Source organism: Salvelinus alpinus, chromosome 4, assembly GCF_045679555.1.
Source record: "Salvelinus alpinus chromosome 4, SLU_Salpinus.1, whole genome shotgun sequence".
In the NCBI taxonomy this organism is placed as follows: domain Eukaryota; kingdom Metazoa; phylum Chordata; class Actinopteri; order Salmoniformes; family Salmonidae; genus Salvelinus; species Salvelinus alpinus.
The window spans coordinates 21,868,948-21,894,875 of record NC_092089.1 but is presented as its reverse complement, the minus strand read 5'-3'; the positions used below and the strand labels follow the sequence as shown (position 1 = coordinate 21,894,875).

Sequence of the window (25,928 nt, the reverse complement as noted above, 5' to 3'; positions counted from 1 at the left end):
ACACCTGCCTGCTGCCATTCCTGAGCAAGCTCTGTACTGGTGGTGCCCCAATCCCGCAGCTGAATCAACTTTAGGAGACCGTCCTGGCACTTGCTGTACTTTCTTGGGCGCCCTGAAGCCTTTTTCACAACAATTGAACTGCTCTCCTTGAAGTTCTTGATGATCCGACAAATGGTTGATTTAGGTGCAATCTTACTGGCAGCAATATCCTTGCCTGTGAAGCCCTTTTTGTGCAAAGCAATGATGACGGCACGTGCTTCCTTGCAGGTAACCATGGTTGACAGAGGAAGAACAATGATTCCAAGCACCACCCTCCTTTTGAAGCTTCCAGTCTGTTATTCGAACTCAAACAGCATGACAGAGTAATCTCCAGCATTGTCCTCGTTAACACTCACACCTGTGTTAACGAGAGAATCACTGACATGATGTCAGCTGGTCCTTTTGTGGCAGGGCTGAAATGCAGTGGAAATGTTTTTTGGGGATTCAGTTCATTTGCATGGCAAATCTGATCACTGATTTTCATCTGATCACTCTTCATAACATTCTGGAGTATATGAAATTTGCCATCATACAAACTGAGGCAGCAGACTTTGTGAAAATTAATATTTGTGTCATTCTCAAAACCTTTGACCACGACTGTACATACACATGGATTTAGTAGTGTAGTAGTGGTGGAGTAGGGGCCTGAGGGCACACAATGTGTTGTGAAATCTGAGAATCTAATGTTTTAAAATTCTATAAACTTTGGCAGCAGCTAATGGGGATCCATAATAAATACAAATGTTATTTTTCCAGTGAGTGAATGAATGGGCTGTGTGTTAGCCTCACAGCTCAGCTGTATGGTCCACCTCTAGTGTGTTATGTCAGAATGATGGACTAAGTAGGTTGATAAGATGTTTTCAGTTAAACTAACATGTAGGTATTGCTTATGGTGCTGTGAACCACTGTAAACTAACCTCTGTGTTTCTCTATGTTTCTGTTTCTCCCTTAAACCCTTTTCTCTCTCGCACTCTCTCTCTTCCCCCCCCCATAGGGCACATTGAGGTGGTGAAACTGCTGGCCTCTCATGGATCAGAGGTGTCCTGTAAAGACAAGAAGGCCTACACCCCTCTCCACTCTGCAGCCTCCAGCGGTATGATCAGCGTGGTCAAGTACCTCCTGGACCTTGGGGTGGATGTGAGTCAATGCATACATACACCTCCCCACATTCAACTGTGTAGTCACTGTTCAATTACAACTCCACGAAAAGACAGAGCTCTAGTGTGTTGGAGAATGATTTCCTTCAAGTAATGAAGAGATGGAGGTTGGGCCAAGGGGTTGAGATCAGTGTGTTGGGTCCAGTGTGTTGGGACCAGTGGGTTGGGACCAGTGGGTTTTCATAACCAAGTAATGAAGAGATGGAGGTTGGGACCAGTGTGTTGGGACCAGTGTGTTGGGACCAGGGGGTTTTCATAACCAAGTAATGAAGAGATGGTGATTGGATCCAGAGGGTTGGATCCAGAAGGTTGGAGCCAGTGGGTTGGGACCCAGTGTGTCGGGACACAGTGTGTCGGGTCAGGGGTTTTTCATAACCAAGTAATGAAGAGATGGTGATTGGATCCAGAGGGTTGGATCCAGAAGGTTGGAGCCAGTGGGTTGGGACCCAGTGTGTCGGGACACAGTGTGTCGGGTCAGGGGTTTTTCCTAACCAAGTGACCTGATCAGGAATGTATTGTTTTGTTCTATCCCCCCCTTCTCTCTCTACCCACTCTCCTCCCTCTTCTCCCTCCAGATAAATGAGCCCAATGGGTACGGTAACACCCCCCTCCACGTAGCCTGCTACAACGGCCAGGACGTGGTGGTAAATGAGCTGATCGAGTGCGGCGCCAACGTGAACCAGGTGAACGAGAAGGGTTTCGCCCCGCTCCACTTCACGGCCGCCTCGCGCCACGGGGCGCTCTGCCTGGAGCTGCTGGTGGGCAACGGGGCCCACGTCAACATCAAGGTGAGGAGACAGGATGACCAACTGTCTGTACTAAATGACACCCTGTTCCCTATGTTGTGCACTACTTTTGACCAGAGCCCACAGAGTAAGAAGCTGTGATGACAACATCTGCATCTGAAATGGCACCCTATTCCTTTTATAGTGCACTACTTTGGGTCACTGATGCAGCACTACTTAGTAGACCTGGACCAAATACGTTCAGATACCAATGGATTAATCCTAACAATACAAACTAAATGCAGTAAAGGGCGCTTCCACCTGTGGTCAGACTGCAGTGTGAACCATCTGTCTGTCTCTCTCTGCAGAGTAAAGATGGAAAGACCCCCCTCCACATGACGGCCATCCACGGACGCTTCTCCAGATCTCAAGCCATCATCCAGAATGGTGAGTCTCTGTGAATGCTCTCAACAGAATATAAATGAACCAGTAGGCTCTTTAGCATCTTGTCTTTTGTCTTCAAACCATGATACACTGGCCCAGAGCAATGTTACTGCAACGTGGTTGAACATTTAGCTACATGATGCCTCTAGGGTCAAGTGGTTGATGTGTGTGTGTGTGTTAGGTGCTGAGATCGACTGTGAAGATAAGAATGGAAACACACCCCTGCACATCTCTGCTCGCTACGGCCACGAGTTACTCATCAATACACTCATCACGAACGGCGCTGACACAGCCAAGTAAGAGAACACAGTTACTCATCAATACACTCATCACGAACGGCGCTGACACAGCCAAGTAAGAGAACACAGTTACTCATCAATACACTCATCACGAACGGCGCTGACACAGCCAAGTAAGAGAACACAGTTTCTCATCAATACACTCATCACGAACGGCGCTGACACAGCCAAGTAAGAGAACACAGTTACTCATCAATACACTCATCACGAACGGCGCTGACACAGCCAAGTAAGAGAACACAGTTACTCATCAATACACTCATCACGAACGGCGCTGACACAGCCAAGTAAGAGAACACAGTTACTCATCAATACACTCATCACGAACGGCGCTGACACAGCCAAGTAAGAGAACACAGTTACTCATCAATACACTCATCACGAACGGCGCTGACACAGCCAAGTAAGAGAACACAGTTACTCATCAATACACTCATCACGAACGGCGCTGACACAGCCAAGTAAGAGAACACAGTTACTCATCAATACACTCATCACGAACGGCGCTGACACAGCCAAGTAAGAGAACACAGTTACTCATCAATACACTCATCACGAACGGCGCTGACACAGCCAAGTAAGAGAACACAGTTACTCATCAATACACTCATCACGAACGGCGCTGACACAGCCAAGTAAGAGAACACAGTTACTCATCAATACACTCATCACGAACGGCGCTGACACAGCCAAGTAAGAGAACACAGTTACTCATCAATACACTCATCACGAACGGCGCTGACACAGCCAAGTAAGAGAACACAGTTATCTCATCAATACACTCATCACGAACGGCGCTGACACAGCCAAGTAAGAGAACACAGTTACTCATCAATACACTCATCACGAACGGCGCTGACACAGCCAAGTAAGAGAACACAGTTACTCATCAATACACTCATCACGAACGGCGCTGACACAGCCAAGTAAGAGAACACAGTTACTCATCAATACACTCATCACGAACGGCGCTGACACAGCCAAGTAAGAGAACACAGTTACTCATCAATACACTCATCACGAACGGCGCTGACACAGCCAAGTAAGAGAACACAGTTACTCATCAATACACTCATCACGAACGGCGCTGACACAGCCAAGTAAGAGAACACAGTTACTCATCAATACACTCATCACGAACGGCGCTGACACAGCCAAGTAAGAGAACACAGTTACTCATCAATACACTCATCACGAACGGCGCTGACACAGCCAAGTAAGAGAACACAGTTACTCATCAATACACTCATCACGAACGGCGCTGACACAGCCAAGTAAGAGAACACAGTTACTCATCAATACACTCATCACGAACGGCGCTGACACAGCCAAGTAAGAGAACACAGTTACTCATCAATACACTCATCACGAACGGCGCTGACACAGCCAAGTAAGAGAACACAGTTACTCATCAATACACTCATCACGAACGGCGCTGACACAGCCAAGTAAGAGAACACAGTTACTCATCAATACACTCATCACGAACGGCGCTGACACAGCCAAGTAAGAGAACACAGTTACTCATCAATACACTCATCACGAACGGCGCTGACACAGCCAAGTAAGAGAACACAGTTACTCATCAATACACTCATCACGAACGGCGCTGACACAGCCAAGTAAGAGAACACAGTTACTCATCAATACACTCATCACGAACGGCGCTGACACAGCCAAGTAAGAGAACACAGTTACTCATCAATACACTCATCACGAACGGCGCTGACACAGCCAAGTAAGAGAACACAGTTACTCATCAATACACTCATCACGAACGGCGCTGACACAGCCAAGTAAGAGAACACAGTTACTCATCAATACACTCATCACGAACGGCGCTGACACAGCCAAGTAAGAGAACACAGTTACTCATCAATACACTCATCACGAACGGCGCTGACACAGCCAAGTAAGAGAACACAGTTTCCAGCAATACTGCAACATGCATCTGCAATTCTGTCATTGACTGAATTCCCGCTTGGAGACTCTCTGCTCAACACATGAAATGGTGGTGTGTGGGTGGTTGATAGACTGGGCATTGCAGTGTGCTGTAGGGTTTAATGAGGACTGTGATGTGGTGCTGTTTCTAAACTCAGCTGAATGAACTGGAAGTCGCTCTGAATAAGAGGGTCTGCTTAAAGTATAAAATGTTGTTGCAGACGAGGCGTCCATGGGATGTTCCCCCTCCACCTGGCTGCTCTCAGTGGTTTCTCTGACTGCTGTCGAAAGCTCCTCTCATCAGGCTTTGATATAGACACCCCTGACGACTTTGGAAGGACCTGTTTACATGCTGCAGCAGCTGGAGGGTGAGTGGACTGGTCCAGGCTTTACACCAAGGAATATGTAGTTCATGACCTGGAAAACACACTTTCCTCCTGCAGTATCATTTCTCTATAATGTGGCTCCATGTTATGGTGGTATTGACTAAAATGTCTTTATATCTTCCTGAAAGAGAAGAGAAACCTGCACATTGCTCTTGCTAGTATCCCTGTTTTTATTCTAGCTTTTATTAGCCTTAATAAAAACAGTGATGCTAGCAAGTACAGGTTTCTCTTTTCTTTCAGGTTCTCTCATTGTTAACATGCACCTGATAACTCAGGTGTGCGAGGGCCTTTCTAAACTTGATATCTTGTTACCAGGAACCTGGACTGTCTGAATCTGCTGCTCAACACAGGGGCAGACTTCAACAGAAAGGACAGCTTCGGAAGGTCTGTCTGTGGCATCAAATAACTTTAATATTAGATCTTTATGATAATGAGGAATATAGTATAGGGGCATATAGGAATTATTATGGGATATATTGTTTTACATCTCCAATCAGCTGTTTCTGTTGAATGTTTGTGTGTTCTTGTAGGAGTCCTCTGCATTATGCAGCAGCCAACTGTAACTACCAGTGTCTGTTTGCCTTGGTGGGGTCTGGGGCCAGTGTGAACGACCTGGACAAGAGGGGTTGCACCCCGCTCCACTACGCTGCTGCCTCCGATACAGACGGAAAGTACGTCTCACACTCCTCTCTTACTGTTGTGTGTGTGTTGTGGTGCCGTGACCTTTCACATTTCACTGTAGTCTGGAGAGTATGTTGAGTGTTTGAATGCAAGCTAGTGTTGAATCTGCAGTGTGAAAGTTTGGCCACGTCTCCTTTGGGAACGTGTCTCTGCTTGATTATCTGTCTGTCTTGATGTTGGTGTAATGATTAGTGAACTCTTGACCTCTAGGTGTCTGGAATATTTGCTGCGAAACGATGCTAACCCAGGGATCAGGGACAATCAGGGCTACAACGCAGTGCATTACGCTTCTGCATACGGACACCGCCTCTGTCTGGAGCTGGTGAGTCAGAACCACAGGATACTAGATGCCTTGCATCCACAGACCATTTCCCTGCGTCCCAAATGGCTGTGGGGCCCATAGGGCTCTGGTCAAAAGTAGTGCACTATATAGGCTGCCATAATAGGCTGCCATTTGGGACATAGTCATTGATATTCAGTAGGTTTTAAGGTGTGGCTGCATGTTTGTCGTGGACACATCGTCACTCTTGATGTTCTTTTTCCAGATTGCAGGTGAAACACCTTTAGATGTGGTAAGTGTCAGTTGGTAACTTTTCCTCACACTTGCTTGTTTAAGGTATGGAATAGAGGTCGACCGATTTATGATTTTTCAACGCCGATACCGATTATTGGACAAAAAAAGCCGATACCGATTAATCGGCCGATTTAAAAAAAAAAAATAATAATAATAATAATAAAAAATTACTAAAAATAAAAATAAATAAAAAATAATAAGATTTATAATGAACATTTTTTTCATGTATTTATATATATCATACACACACACATTTTTGTAATAATGACAATTGCAACAATACTGAATGAACAATGAACACTTTTATTTTAACTTAATATAATACATAAATAAAATCAATTTAGTCTCAAATAACATGGGAACATATGTTAAAACGAACCACCAGCTTTCATGGGTCTTCAATATTCCCAGTTAAGTTTTAGGTTGTAGTGCAGAAAGCAGAGCTTGTCTGCATGGTCCCCTGTCAGTCTTCTCCACAAAACACAGACCTTATTTGAAGTAGATCAAGACATTCTCTATGGAAGACATGAACGGTAAAATAACGAAGTAACCCGTTTTCAAGTTCAGCCGCAAGTTATTACAGGAATTATAACGCGTTGACTATTTCTCTCTAAACCATATACCTTTGACTAATCCGGAAACTATCACCTCGAAAACAAAACGTTTATTCCGTTCCGTATTATATCTAACGGGTGGCATCCATGAGTCTAAATATTCCTGTTACATTGCACAACCTTCAATGTTATGTCATAATTAACTAAAATTCTGGCAAATTAGTTCGCAAAGAGCCAGGCGGCCCAAACTGTTGCATATACCCTGACTCTGCGTGCAATGAACGCAAGAGAAATGACACAATTTCACCTGGTTAATATTGCCTGCTAACCTGGATTTCTTTCAGCTAAATATGCAGGTTTAAAAATATATACTTGTGTATTGATTTTAAGAAAGGCATTGATGTTTATGGTTAAGTACACATTGGAGCAGTGACAGTCATTGATTGATTGTTTTTTATAAGATAAGTTTAATGCTAGCTAGCAATTTACCTTAGCTTACTGCATTCGCGTAACAGGCAGGCTCCTCGTGGAGTGCAATGTAATCAGGTGTTAGAGCATTGGACTAGTTAACTGTAAGGTTGCAAGATTGGATCCCCCGAGCTGACAAGGTTAAAAATCTGTCGTTCTGCCTTCCTAGGCCGTCATTGAAAATAAGAATGTGTTCTTAACTGACTTGCCTAGTTAAATAAAGGTGTAAAAAAATATTTGTTATGAAAACTTGAAATCGGCCCTAATTAATCGGTCATTCCGATTAATCGGTCGACCTCTAGTATGGATGCAACACACCAGTATGTCTGCAGGGGCTGGTCACTGAGATTTACCATGTTACACATGCTACTAGACTAACCTTCCAAGTAAATATGTTACAAGTCTGAACTGGCCGTCCTTGTCTTTCCTCAGCTAATGGAAACTTCAGGGACAGACATCCTAAACGACTCTGATGTCAGAGCTCCCATCAGCCCTCTACACCTCGCTGTGAGTAAAGCCTACCTGCTCCTGTAGTGTTCTGCATATGACAAATGGCACCCTATTCCCTATTTAGTACACTACTTTTGACCAGATCCTTATAGGCCCTGATCAAAAGTAGTTCACTACATAGGGAATAGGGTGCTATCTGGGATGCAAGCATGGTGTTGATTTTCCACAGGAAGTTGACTGTCCAGATAGAATCACACACCAAATTCCTATCTATTCCTGATTAGTGTAAAATACATGCATATTCTACACAGTGATGATGAGGATGATTTCCTTATTTTGCCATTTGAGTTAATCAACCTCAGAGGAGAAGTAGAGTGTTTGTTTCTCAATCCCACACTTGGCAGGGACCTCAGATGTTGATGCAGGGCGGAAGCAAAAATGGGCTCCCGATTGAAAGACTCTGGTCTACTTTAGAGGTCTAGCACTGTATTTCTGTTCAGGCGTACCACTGGTCTACTATAGGACATTGATTATATTAAGAGTGTATATCTATTCAGGCGTACCACTGGACTTTGCTTGAGACTGTGTTTGTGTTTCTATTCAGGCGTACCACGGCCACCACCATGCTATGGAGGTCCTGGTTCAGTCTCTGCTGGATCTAGACGTGAGGGACAGCCAGGGGCGCACCCCTCTGGACCTGGCTGCCTTTAAAGGCCATGTGGAGTGTGTTGACGTCCTCATCAACCAGGGAGCCTCCATCCTGGTTAAAGACTTCACCCTGAAGAGGACCCCCATTCACGCTGCAGGTACACATAGGATATCACATAGAGATTCTGTAATTTAAAAGTTTTCCTGAGCAAGATGGCCATTTGTTTGGTCATGTTGCTAGGATGTCCACAATGTCCACTATGGATTTTATATAGAATAGTGTGAAAATGCCCACGAGACACTGATTTTAGGTCATTTTTTTGTCATGTTCCCCACTAATGGATCTGGGGAGGATAAGCTGATCCTAGATCAGGGCACAGGGGAGACTTCTATCCAGAGCCAGGTACACCGCTAGCAGGTGACAGGCTTCGATGGCCTCAGGCCCAAAATTCTTTATTATCTGCTGTGTTAACATCATGAGGATGTCATCTACCAACACCATTGTTCTACAAATCTGTCTGTTCATGTGAAGGTTATAGTCATCCAGCAATCTGCTCATATCCTCTCTGTTTATCCTCCTCCAGCTACCAACGGTCAATCATCTCACATTCTTATATCCTCTCTGTTTATCCTCCTCCAGCTACCAACGGTCAATCATCTCACATTCTTATATCCTCTCTGTTTATCCTCCTCTAGCTACCAACGGTCAATCATCTCACATTCTTATATCCTCTCTGTTTATCCTCCTCCAGCTACCAACGGTCAATCATCTCACATTCTTATATCCTCTCTGTTTATGCTCCTCTAGCTACCAACTGTCAATCATCTCACATTCTTATATCCTCTCTGTTTATCCTCCTCTAGCTACCAACGGTCAATCATCTCACATTCTTATATCCTCTCTGTTTATCCTCCTCTAGCTACCAACTGTCAATCATCTGACATTCTTATATCCTCTCTGTTTATGCTCCTCTAGCTACCAACTGTCAATCATCTGACATTCTTATATCCTCTCTGTTTATGCTCCTCTAGCTACCAACGGTCAATCATCTGACATTCTTATATCCTCTCTGTTTATCCTCCTCTAGCTACCAACTGTCAATCATCTGACATTCTTATATCCTCTCTGTTTATCCTCCTCTAGCTACCAACGGTCAATCATCTGACATTCTTATATCCTGTCTGTTTATCTTCCTCTAGCTACTGAAGGTCAATGATATCACATTCTTATATCTTCTCCGTTTAACCTCCTGTAGCTATTGAATGTCAATCATCTCACGTTCCTATATCCTCTCTGTTTATCTTCCTCTAGCTACCAACGGTCATTCGGAGTGTTTGCGTTTGCTGATTGGAAATGCTGACCTCCAGAGTGCAGTGGACGTTCAAGATGGGAATGGACAGTAAGTCATTTGGATTTCGGATACAATTCCTGAAATAAAGAGATTTTGACACTAGGGCTTCATCCCAAATGGCAACCTATACCCTACTTGGTGCACTACTTTAAACCAAAGCCCTGTGGGCTCAGGTCAAAAGTAGTGTACGATATAGGGAATAGGTTGCCATTTGGGACTCAGGCTGGTTATTACCATTTTGTAATATGACCTGTTGTCTTGTGTATCAGAACCCCTCTGATGCTGTCGGTGCTGAGCGGACACACAGACTGTGTGTACTCACTGCTCAACAAGGGAGCAAGCGTAGAAGCCAAAGACAAGTGGGGCAGAACAGCTCTACACAGAGGGGTGAGGAGGAGAGCTGACTGTACGCGCTCACACACAGAAAGAGAGGGGGAGGCTTGTTCTGATCTAGGGATGGGGCCATTGAACTACTAGGGATGGCTTTGGTGTGGGATCTAGCATGGAATATAAATTATGCCCAAATATACCTATTATGATGCCTTATTATATAATTGATTATGACTTAATCAATTCCATTCTTGTCTCGCCTCCCTCCTAGGCAGTGACGGGTCATGAGGAGTGTGTGGAGGCCCTGCTGCAGCACAGCGCCAGCTTCCTGGTTCGGGACTGTAAGGGGAGGACCCCTGTTCACCTGGCGGCAGCGTCTGGACACATCGGGGTGCTGGGGGGGCTCCTACATGCTGCCCAGTCAGTGGAGACCCTCCCTGTCATTACAGACAACCAGGGCTACACACCATTACACTGGGCCTGCTACAACGGTACGTACTGGACTGACTGGACTGAAGCTCTTTTCTGATTCACTCTCCAACACTGTAAACATGTCCCTGAATTAGGCAGGCCTTACAACGGTACGTACTGGACTGACTGGAGCTCTATTCTCTCCTCCATGACGTGTGCACTCATTCACTCCCTCTTGTGGATTGAAAAGCATTAGATTGGTCTGGATGGAGCAATGTGGGGGAATGAACAAGACTACAACACTGTGGGAGAAGTAGGGTTATGACTCTCAGTGGAGGAGCTTACACTGAAACAGGACTTTGTCAGGGATTGACATAGTATATGTTGTATCTAAAACGTTTTTTGTGACTTCACCATTGTCAGATCCTTGGCTTTCTCTGAGGGTATCGTTGTGGTCTGCAGTGACGTCATCTTTTTCCTGTTTGTAATGTTTCCCGCTAGAGCAAAGTATTACTTTTAATTCTAAATTAAATGAATCAATCTTCCACTAGGCCATGACACGTGTGTAGAGGTGCTGCTGGAACAGGAGGTTTTCCACAAGACCGAGGGCAACTCCTTCAGCCCCCTCCACTGTGCTGTGATTAATGACAACGAGGGGGCTGCAGAGATGTTGATTGACACTCTGGGGCCGACCATTGTCAACGCCACTGACACCAAGAACCGGTAACTACGGCACACGACAAAGTCCTTTTCTTCTGGAGAATAATGTTGTGAAAACGACCTCTGGGGTTGGATGAGGGATTGTAGAAACTATACTTGATAATAACACTCCTACTCAATATCAATGAAAACAGTTTCCTCTCTCCAGGACCCCCCTGCATGCGGCGGCCTTCACGGACCACGTGGAGTGTCTTCAGCTGCTGCTAGGTCACAACGCCCAGGTCAACTCCCCCGACGCCTCCGGGAAGACCTCCCTCATGATGGCTGCTGAGAACGGACAAACCAACGCTGTCGGTATGCAGTTCCCTCTCCTCCGCTTTGCCTCGCCAGCCGGCTTAAGTTCAACAATTTGAATAAGTAACTTAATTTCCTAATGTAGTTCCTTTTCTGTTTCTCTGTCTCAGAGCTGTTGGTGAGCAGTGCCAAAGCAGAGCTCACTCTGCAGGATGCAGTCAAGAACACTGCTCTTCATCTGGCCTGCAGTAAGGTGAGCAACCCCACATGAAGATCATGTTCTCTCTGGTTTGAATTTTGTCTGACATGTTTGACTCTGTTTTTAAAGGGGCATGAAACCAGTGCCTTGTTGATATTGGAGAAGATTACAGACAGGAACCTCATCAACTCGACTAACGCAGCCTTACAGACGTACGTATGGTTCAGCTGCATTCATTGGGTCATAGGGCCCTGGTCAGAAGAAGTGCACTATAGGGAATAGTCTGGCATTTGGGAGGTATCCTCATTTGCTGCTGGCTAATCTGACGGTACTTTCCCCTCAGGCCGTTACACGTTGCAGCCAGAAATGGTCTGACCGTGGTGGTGCAAGAGCTGTTAGCGAAGGGTGCTAGCGTGCTCGCAGTCGATGAGAATGGTAAGATCCGTAAGGCTAACACCATTTTCTTTGGTACTTTTCTTCTCATAGTGTCCACAAATGTTTCTCTCTAATCCACTGCTTGGAAAGTTCTGGGACACTAAAGTCCATGGAGAATAAGAGCACCTCCTCCCAGCTTCCCACTGCACTGAGGATAGGAAACACTGTCACCACCGATAAATCCACGATAATAGAGAATTTCAATAAGCATTTCTCTACGGCTGGCCATGCTTTTCTCCTGACTACCCCGGCCAACAGCTCCGCACCCCCCGCAGCTACATGCCCAAGCCTCCCAGCTTCTCCTTCACCCAAATCCAGATAGCTGATGTTCTGAAAGAGCTGCAAAAACTGGACACGTACAAATCAGCTGGGCTAGACCCTCTCTTCCTAAAATTATCCACTGCCATTGTTCACAACACCAGCAGCATACCACCCTGCATACCACTGCTGGCTTGCTTCTGAAGCTAAGCAGGGTTGGTCCTGGTCAGTTCCTGGATGGGAGACCAGGTGCTGCTGGAAGTGGTGTTGGAGGGCCAGTAGGAGGCACTCTTTCCTCTGGTCTAAAAAAATATCCCAATGCCCCAGGGCAGTGATTGGGGACACTGCCCTGTGTAGGGTGCTGTCTTTCTGATGGGACGTTTAACGGGTTTCCTGACCCCGAGGTCATTAAAGAGCCCATGGCACTTATTGTTAGAGTAGGGGTGTTAACCCTGGTGACCTGGCTAAATTCCCAATCTGGCCCTCAAACCATCACGGTCACCTAATAATCCCCAGTTTACAATTGGCTCATTCATCCCCCTCCTCTCCCCTGTAACTATTCCCCAGGTCGTTGCTGTAAATGAGAATGTGTTCTCAGTCAACTTACCTGGTAAAATAAAGAGAGAAAAAACCCTGTTCAACCTGTCGTATCGTCCGAGATTCCTAAAGATTGGAAAGCTTCCACGGTCATCCCCCTCTTTAAAAGGGGGTGACACTCTAGACCAAAACTGTTACAGACCTATATCCATCCTGCCCTGCCTTTCCGAAAGCAAAGTTAAACAGATCACTGACCATTTCAAATCCCACCGTACCTTCTCCGCTGTGCAATCCAGTTTCCGAGCTGACCACGGGTGCACCTAAGCCACACTCAAGGTACTAAACGATATCATAACCGCCATTGATAAAAGACAGTGCTGTGCAGCGGTCTTCATCGACCTGGCCAAGGATTTTGACTCTGTCAATCACCGTATTCTTATCGGCACACTCAACAGCCTTGGTTTCTCAAATGACTGCCTCGCCTGGTTCACCAACTACTTCTCAGATAGAGTTCAGTGTGTCAAATCGGAGGGCCTGTTGTCCGGACCTCTGGCAGTCTCTGGGGCTACCACAGGGTTCAATTCTCGGGCCGGCTATTTTCTCTGTATACATCAATGATGTCGCTCTTGCTGCGGGTGAGTCCTTGATCCACCTCTACGCAGACGACACCATTCTGTATACATCTGGCCCTTCTTTGAACACTGTGTTAGCAAACCTCCAAATGAGCTTCAATGCCATACAATACTCCTTCCGTGGCCTCCAACTGCTCTTAAACTCTAGTAAAACTAAATGCATGCTCTTCAACCGATCGCTGCCCGCACCCACCCGCCCATCACTACTCTGGACGGTTCTGACTTAGAATATGTGAACAACTACAAATACCTAGGTGTCTGGCTAGCCTGTAAACTCTCCTTCCAGACTTATATTAAGCATCTCCAATCCAAAATTAAATTTAGAATCGGCTCCTTCACTCACACTGCCGAACATACCCTCGTAAAACTGACTATCCTACCGATGCTCGACTTCGGCGATGTCATTTACAAAATACACTCTACTCAGCAAATTGGATGCAGTCTATCACAGTGCCATCCGTTTTGCCACCAAAGCCCCATATACCACCCACCACTGCGGCCTGTATGCTCTCGTCGGCTGGCCCTCGCTACATATTCGTCGCCAGAACCACTGGCTCCAGGTCATCTAGAAGTCTTTGCTAGGTAAAGCTCCGCCTTATCTCAGCTCACTGGTCACCATAACACCCACCCGTAGCACGCTCTCCAGCAGGTATGTCATCCCCAAAGCCAACACCTCCTTTGGCCGCCTTTCCTTCCAGTTCTCTGCTGCCAATGACTGGAACGAATTGCAAAAATCACTGAAGTTGGAGACTTATATCTCCCTCACTAACTTTAAGCATCAGCTATCTGAGCAGCTCACTAATCGCTGCAGCTGTATACAGCCCATCTGTAAATAGCCCATCCAACTACCTACCTCATCCCCATATTGTTTTTATTTACTTTTCTGCTCTTTTGCACACCATCATCTGCACATCTATTACTCCAGTGTTCATTTTCTGAATTGTAATTACTTTGCTACTATGACCTATTTATTGCCTTACCTTCTTACTCCATTTGCACACACTGTATATAGATGTTTCTATTGTTATTGACTGTACTTTTGTTTATTCCATGTGTAACTCTGTTTTTTGTCACACTGCTTTGCTTTATCTTGGCCAGGTCGCAGTTGGAAATGAGAACTTGTTCTCAACTGGCCTACCTGGTTAAATAAAATTGTCTTAACTTGGTATCTCCTAGCCTGGTGTTATTTCATGTTTTTCACCAAAAGCATTGTAGTAAATGGTGATGCTCCTGAAGTTATCCTCTGCTGTTCTGTTTGTACCCCTCAGGTTACACGCCTGCCTTGGCCTGCGCCCCCAACAAAGACGTGGCGGACTGCCTGGCGCTGATCCTGGCCACCATGATGCCCGTGTCCCCCTGCACCCCGGCACCCAGCCTGTCCTTCAGTGCCATTAACCACTACACCACCAGCCCCTCCAAGAGTGTTACCTTCGACAGCCTGCCCGTGCTGCGCAGCGAGCACAGCTCCTACTGCAGCTTCAACAACATCGGCCACCGCGGCCACGACGAAGGCTTCTACAAGGATGAGGAACTCAACGACTCAGACTCAGAGACGTACTGAGAGTGGTGGTGGTCGCTGCCCAGGAGGGGAGCCAGGGAGAAGGGAGGCAAGTGCAGGCGGATGGACAGCGAAGTGGGGCAGAGGCCACAAACAAATACACACCGTGTCTTAAATCACCATAGCCAGCTTTGGGAGGGCACGAGCCAAGACAGTCCGCACAGGAGCCTTAAGAGTCCCGCAAATAGAGAGAAAAGGAGGGAGAGGGGGAGGCACAACAGGCTGGCTGGCCCACAGTCATCCTCTCGTACCACCAGGTGTCCTTCCAGCAGATACTGGACTTCAGAGGAACTGCTGCTGCTATACCCCATCTTTACCTTTACCCACAAAGGTCCTAAACTGTCTGTCCGACAGACGGACACCTTATGACGGCAATAACCTGTAGTCCAAGGGGATAGTAGCACTTCACTGAGAGCAAAACAGACAGGGACCAAAAGATGTGGAGGAAGCCTTTTTTAAACCTGTTTTGACTAGAAATTGTTTGGGCTGAGAAAAGACATGAGTGATGTTTCATTTAAGTTTCATGAGAGTGATTGTCATGTTTATCCGCACACTAAGACAGTCAGAACGCACCTAGCCTCTTGTCTGTAATCCATGTGGGAGGAGGGGAAATCATACATTTTTTATGAACAAACATTTTAATAAAATCATTCATGTCTTAAGCTCTGTGGGAATCAAAAAATCGTAGTATTTGCTCTCATGAGTAATTGTAAAGATTTAATGCATCCCAAATGGAACCCTATTCCCTATACTGAATAGTACACTACTGTTGAACAGGGCCCATAGTGTTCTGGTCAAAAGCAGTGCACTCTAAAGGAAATAGGGTGCCATTTGGGATGCTGGTTTTGCATACCGGTATGTGAGCAACAGGACTTTTTAAATTGGTGGGAAATATTACATTTGCGTTATTAAACCTACCTGTCCTTTGCCCTCTAGAAAGTATTTTAGAAAGTAAATTATTCATTCATGTATTCTTTCTTGTGATATTTGTCATTTTGTGCCTTCGTTAGTTACTAAGGGGTGGTTAGGAGAGTAGGGGCAGCTGTATGAGCGAAAACAATGATGCACACTAAGTACTACAACGTTTGTGAAAAGCACTGATACTATCCCGAGGCATGTGAGGTGGAAAACATGTCTCCCTTGGAGAGGAGAAACACTGTAAACCAATGGTAGGACAGCAGCATTTTAGATTTTCTTCTGTTGGAAAATAAATATCTATATTATTTGTCTTTGGGCTTATCAATGTTTTTTGACAGGTTTTGCTTGCTTTAACTTCAAAAAATGAAACCACTCAATCCTTTTATGTGATTGCTTGTTCAAATCCCCATTTGTGTCTCTTTTTGAAGATCATTTTAACTGGAAATATGTACAATACATTTGCTATGTTCATCAAATCAGGAACAGGAGGTTCACAGGATTTTTTCGTGTCCTTATCATTCTTTTAAAAGGATGAAACTAGCATGTACATATGAAATAGTGACTGAATTTGAAACTTCCATGAATTATTTCACTATCTGAAGATTGCTGTATATTTTATGAGTAATAAAATAAAGAAATGAGTTATTTAATAATGAAATATGGGTTCTGTTTTATGTGACAACCGCAGCATAAGTCCATTACTAGGTGTCAGGCAATGACAGTGGTGCCAATAACCCAAAAGAAAGGCTATAATCAACAAGAATAGTCTCTTATTGGCAAAGTGATAAATTGCATGTACCTTGTACCATGTACCTAACGGTGTGAGTTATGTATTTTATTTTGCATTGCGTCCTCAACATTACATTCTTAAGGACAATAGTAGCCTACATTTGTTTACAACTGGCAGGATTTCCATGCGTGAGCTTTCAACCGCACAGAGCGTTGCATCAGCACGAGATTGGAAGTGCGTCAAATCTGTACAGCATTGTTACGTCATCACTGATAATGTTGAAACTGATGAGAAACCGCGGGAGCAGTTCAGTCTGATTCTCGCTAGTGCTGGAGTGGCGGTCATTTTGGCAAGGAAATGTGCTGAATTTTGCAAGGACATGGAGAATAAAGAGTTCAAGGTAGGCATGTTATTTATTTTTTAATTCTCAATTATATTACTGTGGATTAAATATTGTTTAACAAATGAAATAATGTCCTATCATTGCTGTAATATCAAACTACAAAGTCTATGACCGGGGAGTCATGACAGTTGGCTAAAGGTACGTTAGAATCTGCTGTGGGTCAAGGGTTATAACACCACCCTCATATTTACGTCGTAAATTGCACGCTATTGCCTATGTAGGCTAGTGCATTACTTATGACCAAGAGCCATACACAGGTTGGCTGACGTCACGAAAAACAATGCCCGGAATGGGTGTATCTTGTTATATCTTTACAGTAAAATAAGCAAGGAGATAGACCAGATGCTTTTCAACTTTCTTTGGAGAAACCGTACCCATTACATAAGGAAAACTGTTGTAATGAACACTTATGAGAATGGTGGACTGAATTTTCTGGACTTTACTACTTTAAATAATACGTTTAAGATCAATTGGATAGGAATTGATCTTAAAAGACTAAGAAGACCCACTTCTATCTGGAATTTTATTCCTCGTTATGTCTTCTCTACTTTTGGTGGCCTTAACTTCATGTTGTTGTGCAATTATAATATTGACAAAATTCCAGTGAAACTTTCTGCTTTTCATCTGCAGGTATATTGGTTCCGAAATAATATCCTATTGGTGAGCCAACTGGTAAATGCAGAGGGTCTTTTACTCAGTTATAAGGAATTCTTATCACTTTACAAGGTCCCTGTAACACCTAAAGATTTTGCAATTGTTTTAGATGCCATTCCCTCAGGTGTTGCTCTGTTATTCAGGAATGTGTCAAGACCCTCAGAGCCTACCTTCTATTGACCCTGTTGACTCATCAGTAGGAAAGATTTGTTTCTCTTTTGGCCCATTCAACAACAGAGCGATACAAACCTTGTTTCAGCAGGATGTTGTCATGCCTTATTGGAATAGATTTATTGATAATATCTGTTGGAAAAAAGTTTGGATGTTGCCACACACATACCTCTACTTGTTAACAAAATTAAGGAAGTTTCCTTTAAAATTATTCATAAATATTATCCTGCCAACCACTATATGAAGAAGTTTAAGGAAAACATCAACTCAAATTGCTCCTTTTGTAATGACCACCCAGAAACAGTGTTGCATCTTTTTTGGCATTGTATACATGTAAGAAAACTGTGGCCTGACATCAGTAGATTTATAATTGAACACATTTATGAAGATTTTACACTATTGTGGAGAGATGTACTGCTTGGATTCTTTACATACGATAAAAATAAGCTGAAACATTATGTAATTAATTTCATTATTCTTTTGGCCAAATTTCATATGCACAAATGTAAATTTACTAACAAAAAAACACCTTTTCTTATCCTACAAAAAGAAATGTAACTGTATTTTAAGACTTAAATACTCTACTAACAAAAAAGCTGTTAGAATTGTAAGTGTATGTCCCTTAAGGTCCTTGTGTAATTGTAATGTGATATTGTACCCCTTAGCTCAACTGTCCATTATATATAATCTATATATACTTGTGTTCCCTTATGTACTTTCTGTATTGATTTGTTGTTAATAAAAATAAAATATATATATATTTTTTTTTAAGTGTATGTTGTTATGACTAAACCTCAGCTAGCAACAATAAGCTGCGTGTGGGGAATCCTAGATCTTCGGCATGTTTCAGCTCGTTGTATCTTGTTATTGATACCATGTCTTGTTTGGAGTTATTTTGACTGGTATGTCTATGCAATGGTTAAAATTCACTACCTAGCTAACCAACAACATCTGTAACAATGTATTTCAGACAAGGGCTCATTGTGCAAATGTATTTACGTTTGCAATAAACATTGAGACTAAATATAGTTTAAGCCAGCAGTGTCTTATTTTGCCACATAGTTGCATTCTAGTTTTGTTACTAAACAACCAACCAGTGAAAAGAGCCCCACAGTAGAGTTGTCATAATACCCATAAAACCTAGCGGTCAAACAGGGAAATGGTTCCAATCGTTCCCCCCCCCCCCCATTTCTCGTATAGGCGATTTTAGAAACACATAAAATAAGGGCTGTGTTTAATGTGGGTTTACCGTGGTGTGACGTTTTTATAACCATGTAAATCTCTCACGACAAGGTGACTTTTATCAATATATTCGGCTCTATTTACTCTCAGATTAGAAAATGCTAATTAGCATCAAAGTAGACATCATGCAAAACTACAAGTCCCTGCAAGCTCCTACACGTCATCTGTAGCTGACACCTTTGCTAACAGGTTTTGTATCTATTTGAAACTTGCACTTAACAGTCCACAGAATTGTCCATTTAAAGAAATGCAGCCAATTTATTCATTACATTTAGCTAACATTAGATAGTTAATCAAGAGATTTTTACTTTTGCCTCCATCAGCATGATTGTCATGACATTTGTAGTTCTTTATGATAGCCACATTAGCAGCTAATTAGCATTTCATGTTTGGGGGGTAAATACAGGTGAATATATTGATAAAAGTCACCTTGACCTAGAGAGATTTACACAGTTATCAAAACATCACACCAGGGTAAGCCTACCAGAAACACAGCCCTTATTTGAAGTGTTTCTAAAATCCCCTATGTGAAAATGGAAATGTGGAAAAACAATTGGAACCATTTCCCTGTTTGACCGCTAGGTTTTATGGGTATTATGACTCATACTGTGGTACTCTATAGGGCTCCGGCCAAAATAAGTGCTGTCTTTCAGGAGTCAGTGGGAATGACCTCACCCTCATAGACCTGGATGACCCCATCAATGATGCTGATGTTATGAAGGAAGTCAGGTAAGTGATGTACATTAATGACATTTGTGACTGGTTACAGGATCACATAGTCCTACAAATACAGATTCTGTAGTAGGTCACCGCCTATGGAGAGATAGGCCCAGAGCCATGTATTTGGAAAGTTGGGACATTCAAATATCTGCATTATGTTGCATTTACATCAATATGTAAACATTACATGACACAGTATAATCAAAGATATCCATATGAGAGCTGGCTCCCCATAGGCAATATTGACATTTTAAACAATATGTAACTGAACATCTATTTTATAATTGACTTTTAATGAAAGGCTCAAAGGCGCTAACATGGAGTCCTTTCTAAAAGTTTGCCAAATTCTCTCAATATATACCTCTGGATAGTCCGAGTCATCTCAGAGTATTGGAATCATAGAATTAGTGATTCTATTCAAATTCTAGAATGATTCATTCTACTTCTATGATTCTAATTCTATAATTGGAACACATCCTCACACTCACATTATAGCACATTATAGTGACCTTAGAGAGATTCCTTTTTCTGTATCTAGACCCGATACAGATCACAGAGAGGTTGAGAGACAGACCAAGTTGGAAGAGGCTGTTCTAGAGACAGATATCCCAACTCTGTCACTAGAGGCTGAAGGAGAGATTGAGATGCAGGAGGCTGATCTGAAGACAGTTGGCACGTCTCAGTCACAGAAAGTTGAAGGAGAGAGTGAGTTGGACGAGGCCGTTGTCATCCCATCTCAGTCACAGGAGGTTGAAGGAGAGAGTGAGTTGGACGAGGCCGTTGTCATCCCATCTCAGTCACAGGAGGTATGATGCATTGCGTTTTGTGTTTTAATGACGCAGTGAAGATTAAAATGCCTAATGAATTTACCAAGCTTGAGCTAGTAAAGGTCTTCTAATCTAGGAGGCCAAAGGAGAGAGTAAGTTGATCTAAAGACAGCCACATCAACTCTGACACTGGAGGTCGAAGGAGAGTGTGATGCAGGAGAGTGATGATCTAGAAACAGCCGGGCCATCTCAATCCCAGGAGACTGAACGAGTGGCAAAGGTAAATGCTTCCAGATAAGTGTGTGTGTGTCTGTTTGTGCGTATGTGCAGACAGTAGTTTGTTAGCAGACATTGCTTTAAAACTGCAATGGCGAATTTGATTGAATTCCAGCCTAACTCTGCTTTCTGTTGTCCCCATCAGGCTGCAGTGGTGACCTTCACTAGCGTGACCCACAAGGCTGCAGCCTCCCAGACCAGCCTCACCCTCAGCAGGGGAAAGAGAAGCTACCCAGACCTACACACCTTTGTGCAGGACATGAAGGATGGGTAAGTTGCTCTTTGGCTTCCCCATGCATCCCCTAGATATGTTCCCTATTAGAGCCTTGGTCAACAATAGTTCAGTATTTAAGGAATAGGGGCCATTTGGGACGCACCCATAGGGACAATCTCAATTGCATACTCCTCGCGTCCTCTCTTCTTGCCTCCTTCTCAAAACCCATTGGATGAGAAAGCCCTCCCTTTTGACCTACTCGTCCAATGGGTTTTGAGAAGGAGGTGATGAGTATCGTACAAATACAAGGGACTCAACTGACCAAATGACCAATCAGGGATGTTTGGATGTGGCCTAGTTCCGTAGAGGTCCATCCATAACGTAATCTAAGAGAATAGAGGCAATGTCATGTAGTTTAATTGTGTACCTTTATTTATTTACTTTTCAGCCATTGGAATCTGCTGAGTGAGAATATGCGTGCCGGGGTGGGTTATAGTCACTTCTAAAGTAGTTCATGTTGGTAAGATGGACCAAACATTCCAAACTCTTATTGGTGGAAATCGTGCAAGACCTTTAATTCAGAGGTTCCCAAACTTTTTCACTCAGGTCCCCCTTTCCAGCATTGTGGAACATCCTGAACCACTGCTTTAATTGACTAGCTTGAGTAAACACATGGTGCAGCAGTGCAGCTCCGTTAACAAACTAACTCTGTATGGTCTTTCAACATTTCAGATGAGCAGACATGAGTTTAGTGCCAGGTGCATGGATATTACAAATTGGGTGATGGAGTCTACATCCACTGTGGTTATTCCCGCCCTTGACCTCACCATGCAGATTGAGCTCTCTGATTCGTCAAGCTCTTCTGGATCAGGAAGTAATGAGGCAAGAGAAGTGACCTCTCTTGGCCACAGCGTCAGATTCAGCTTTAGTGGAGGACCCAGTAGGCGCACCAGTTCTAGAACCGCTTGCAGCACACGAACTCCCACCCCTATCCCCTCCTCTCACAGGTACTTACCCCTATCCCCTCCTCTCATAGGTACCTACCCCTTTCCCCTCCTCTCATAGGTACCTAACCCTATCCCCTCCTCTCATAGGTACCTACCCCTTTCCTCTCCTCTTCTTGTAGGTCTTTCCAAAAACATTATTCCCATGTCCCTTGTCATAAGTACAAATATTCATTCCAGATCCACTTCGTGAGAAATACTACTTAGATACTACACAACCACTCTAAAAGGTTTACTCTAAATGTTAGTATTTGGTCGTGAGTGTCGTTTGATTTGGTTCACAATGCTTCCTTTGAATAACAAGGTTGAGTTTGTGTTCCATATTTTGTTACAATGTACTATTCATTTCTGTTGTGCATTCTGCAGGTCCATGATTTCCTTGCTGAGTGAGGACGAAGAGCGATATGTCTCCTCACCTGAGGGTAGTGATAGAGAGATGAGACAGAGACCCCACTCAGCACCACTGAGATATGTGTTTGGAATCTCTGAGGATTCTGTCTTCAACATGGTCCAGAGCGGCCAGTCGCAGAGTGACATCGTACTGTCGTCCAGTTGGAGTAGACGGGAGAAATACAGACCTGTCAAAAAACCAACGGACACCAGGTTTATGATGGGTATTGTAGAGTTGGTTATGAACCTTCTCAACTCCAGATTGGCTGAGCTAATGCGAAGTCTCAGTCAGGGAACTCTAGGTCCGCTGTCTGGTAGTATCTCAGCAAGTCAGCAGTTTGCCCAAGAGATGCTAAGCATGGTGTCTGCTAAGATGTATTCCCATGCCATAGAGCATATTGCGCACGGCCACAAGTCTCCCCTTGAGTTAGAGAGGGAGCTTCAGGCCATATTGGGTCCTCTGGCTGGACAGGTTATAGTCATCATCATAGATAGCATCTTCAAGGCTAAAGCCAACGGAGGAAACAAGGGGCGAGCGACCAGCCCCTTGACCTATTTTCTCACTGCCATTTCGGCAGAAGTACAAAGCCTAGTTGTTCAGAGATCGGCTAGCAGACCGTCCACCAGACTGTCCAACAACGACCCACTGCTGAACATTTCCAAGTCAAAGGTCTTAAGATCAGTTCTGCTCAAAATGGCAGAACTCTTTGGTCAAGGTCCAAGTGAAACCTGTCTAGTTCCACTAGTCCAGAGTCAGTCCGACAACTCTATTTGCGACTGGACTCTGAATGCAGGCACCATTCCACCAGCTAGTGGAGCAATAGACATGAGAGCTCTTGCTGGGGACTTGGTCAGACAGGTGTCTGTCAAACTCAGACCCTTTGTCTCTGAGAGTCAACTCTCCACCATGTCCATGACAGATCTGTCATCATCTATTTCTGACTCCACCTTGAAGCAGTTGTGTTGTAGCTCTGCTGTTGCTGCAGCAACTGTCTGTCAAGCAATCAAAGAACGGAGCTCGAGAGCCAGAGACCTACCAACCTGTCAGCCAGAGACCTACTATCGTCTCTGGTAGAGACCATTGAGGACATGGATATCTCTGGTGTCCTCCAGGGCCCGTCGGCCATTTTGGAGGAGGCTGCTATGATAAAGCACCCAGAGATGTCCACCTCGATAATATACAGGTCTTTGCTTCTCGACTCATCTCTCGCCTCCTCTAACATGGTCACTGAGAGCATTATCTTCAACAGTCCACGCCCATCAGAGGAGAATGTGAGTATTCAGAAGGTGCTCCCTGCTGATAAAGTTGACATCCTCCATGGTCAACCAGTGGAGGAGTATATCATCAAAGCTGAACAATGCATCACTCAGGTCATTCAGGATGCAGCTGTGACATATACTGGCGTGCTGGATAAAACCGACACTTGTGGGAAACTAAATCCTGTCTGTCCATGTTTCCACAGAGAATGTTGAGGAGGCATCCTCTGATCTATTTGGTGGAATTATTTCCGTCCTGCATGAGGTATGAGGTCAATAAGGACTCCATGCGTACGAAAGCAGATCGCAAAATGTTCTGGGTGGAAGTGAGTTCAGATTCCCAGAACATTTATACCAAAACCCTGGACAAACTGAGGAAGCTTTTCACCTCTCACCTTCTCACTGAGGGAAAAAAATACTCCTGTGCAAATTGACACTGGACTACTTGTAACTGAGACCACTGTGGAGGTATCTCCTGTACAGAAGACAGACAGTAATACCTCTTCTATGTCCTCAGCCTCAGCCCACCAGCTTACCCTCGACACCTGCACTAAAGGGGTCATCAAACAGGTGATCTCGGTGCTGAGGGTGGAGACTTCAAAAGGAAGACCGCTTCGCTTCCGTTGGGGAGAGCACTTCAAATGCGTCCTTCGACTTCAACCAGAAGATGGACTCGATAATTTTGAAATTGGAGGACCTCACCATTTCGAGTAAGTGAAGTCAGCTGAGATTGCCACGCTCACGTGATCTCGTAGTGCAGCCAGCAGAACCTCTAAAATTTCCATCCAGATCTTTCACATCTTCTACAACTGAAGATATAGTGAATATGGTCATGCAAGACCTTGAAAGTGTATCCCAGTACACAGTGGAGGACGCAGACTCCTTCCCACTAGGAGAGAAAAAGCTGCAGTCCCAACTCAATCCCAGAGTTGTCTTCGACAACTCATTTTTTGCTGCTCAAATCATGTACCACAGAGTAAAGGATAGACTGAACGTCTTTTTGTCTTTTCCACCCGTGTCATTCACCACAGCCAAAGATGTGCTGGACTTCACCCCTGTGGAGACACTCAGATGTTCGAAGTCCCCTGACACTGCTCTTGTTAAGGACAGGAGCCGCCCTCCGTCTGTGAGAAGTGAGAAGCCATTTTTAAAAGTCAGTTTGACTAAGAGGTTTAAAGCCCTTGTGTCTTCGAGTGGCTCCTCCACAGACCACCATGTAATTGACACATGCAGTGAGGATGTCAGTCTGCCCACCAGGAGTATGTCAGTTGTGAGCGACACCAGTTTGAAGAGAGCCTCTCCTCTCCATGATAGTGGATTGAGTGAAAGTTGTGAACCTCTTGTGGCTCTACAAGACGGAACAGTGGCAGTCAGCCAAGAAGGCTTTAGCAAAACTGCAAAGAAGACGCTCAGCTTGATCCTAAATGTGATCAAGTGCAGATTGGCCAACTCTGAGAGTTCATCTGTTGGGCAGAATGCAAGTGAGGAGTGTCTGATAGCCACTATCATGTTAGACTCTCTACTGGAGAGCCTTGACCTGTTGCCTGACATGAGCGCTGCCGATGAGATCACAAGGACAGAATGCCATACCTCTAACGCAATGGACAAGACAGGTTCACAGTCAGCGCTTGTGAGCCAACAAGAAATGAACATATCTGACACCAGTATCATAGTGAAAACTATAATGGACACATTGAAGACAGACGACCCAGAGATGACTTCAGCAGAAGAAAATCTGGATAGGCTTCTGTCAATTGAAGCCCTTCAAGATGCGTCTGGCAACCTGATCGCAAAGGTCCATGGTCTCATTCAGGAGATAACCATAAGCCGCCAGCTTCAATCCATGACTGGCCACAGAAGCCTCTCTCAACCAGCGCTGCCAAAGCCAGCACTGAGGAAGCTGTCAAAGGACGATGCGTCAGAGCTCGTTTACAGCTTTGCCCACACTTCTGTTAGCAGACTCCTGGGGCAGTGTTTGGGTAGGCCTATGCCACCCACTGCTGACAGGGTTTTGGATCAGATCATCAAGTTGATGACAGACATGGTGATGGACAGCCTGACTGATCTGTCCAAGTCCGCAATGGAGGATGGTAAGTGAAAGTACCTCATCTGCATAGGACCTCATTGTAACATGACACATTGCGTTTTAT

At 44.5% G+C, this 25,928-nt stretch overlaps 2 protein-coding genes across 3 annotated transcripts in view; both read left to right on the top strand.

Annotated features, from left to right (window-relative positions):
• ankrd28b (ankyrin repeat domain 28b) overlaps nucleotides 1–16,608 on the top strand; it is a 40,543-nt gene extending 23,935 nt beyond the window's left edge. Inside the window, exons 7-26 of the mRNA XM_071396025.1 lie at nucleotides 1,034–1,176; nucleotides 1,772–1,984; nucleotides 2,290–2,368; nucleotides 2,547–2,661; nucleotides 4,827–4,973; nucleotides 5,307–5,375; nucleotides 5,522–5,662; nucleotides 5,883–5,994; nucleotides 6,218–6,244; nucleotides 7,701–7,775; nucleotides 8,323–8,524; nucleotides 9,679–9,766; nucleotides 9,988–10,105; nucleotides 10,320–10,539; nucleotides 11,011–11,182; nucleotides 11,328–11,473; nucleotides 11,584–11,666; nucleotides 11,742–11,824; nucleotides 11,956–12,047; nucleotides 14,743–16,608. Coding sequence (XP_071252126.1) covers nucleotides 1,034–1,176; nucleotides 1,772–1,984; nucleotides 2,290–2,368; nucleotides 2,547–2,661; nucleotides 4,827–4,973; nucleotides 5,307–5,375; nucleotides 5,522–5,662; nucleotides 5,883–5,994; nucleotides 6,218–6,244; nucleotides 7,701–7,775; nucleotides 8,323–8,524; nucleotides 9,679–9,766; nucleotides 9,988–10,105; nucleotides 10,320–10,539; nucleotides 11,011–11,182; nucleotides 11,328–11,473; nucleotides 11,584–11,666; nucleotides 11,742–11,824; nucleotides 11,956–12,047; nucleotides 14,743–15,035 — 2,618 coding nt within the window. The 3' untranslated portion in view covers nucleotides 15,036–16,608. The remainder of the gene's footprint in view (nucleotides 1–1,033; nucleotides 1,177–1,771; nucleotides 1,985–2,289; nucleotides 2,369–2,546; nucleotides 2,662–4,826; nucleotides 4,974–5,306; nucleotides 5,376–5,521; nucleotides 5,663–5,882; nucleotides 5,995–6,217; nucleotides 6,245–7,700; nucleotides 7,776–8,322; nucleotides 8,525–9,678; nucleotides 9,767–9,987; nucleotides 10,106–10,319; nucleotides 10,540–11,010; nucleotides 11,183–11,327; nucleotides 11,474–11,583; nucleotides 11,667–11,741; nucleotides 11,825–11,955; nucleotides 12,048–14,742) is intronic.
• A 339-nt stretch (nucleotides 16,609–16,947) lies between these two features.
• LOC139573040 (uncharacterized) overlaps nucleotides 16,948–25,928 on the top strand; it is a 145,303-nt gene continuing 136,322 nt past the window's right edge. Inside the window, exons 1-8 of one of the 2 annotated variants that reach the window (XM_071396019.1) lie at nucleotides 16,948–17,080; nucleotides 19,804–19,879; nucleotides 20,409–20,676; nucleotides 20,774–20,917; nucleotides 21,059–21,183; nucleotides 21,576–21,612; nucleotides 21,860–22,134; nucleotides 22,498–25,868. In XM_071396019.1, the coding sequence (XP_071252120.1) occupies nucleotides 24,605–25,868 (1,264 nt within the window). In that variant the 5' untranslated portion in view covers nucleotides 16,948–17,080; nucleotides 19,804–19,879; nucleotides 20,409–20,676; ... (3 more) ...; nucleotides 21,860–22,134; nucleotides 22,498–24,604. Of the gene's footprint in view, nucleotides 17,081–19,803; nucleotides 19,880–20,408; nucleotides 20,677–20,773; nucleotides 20,918–21,058; nucleotides 21,184–21,575; nucleotides 21,613–21,859; nucleotides 25,869–25,928 lie in introns of both variants that reach the window. The other variant, XM_071396018.1, reaches the window with a different exon arrangement.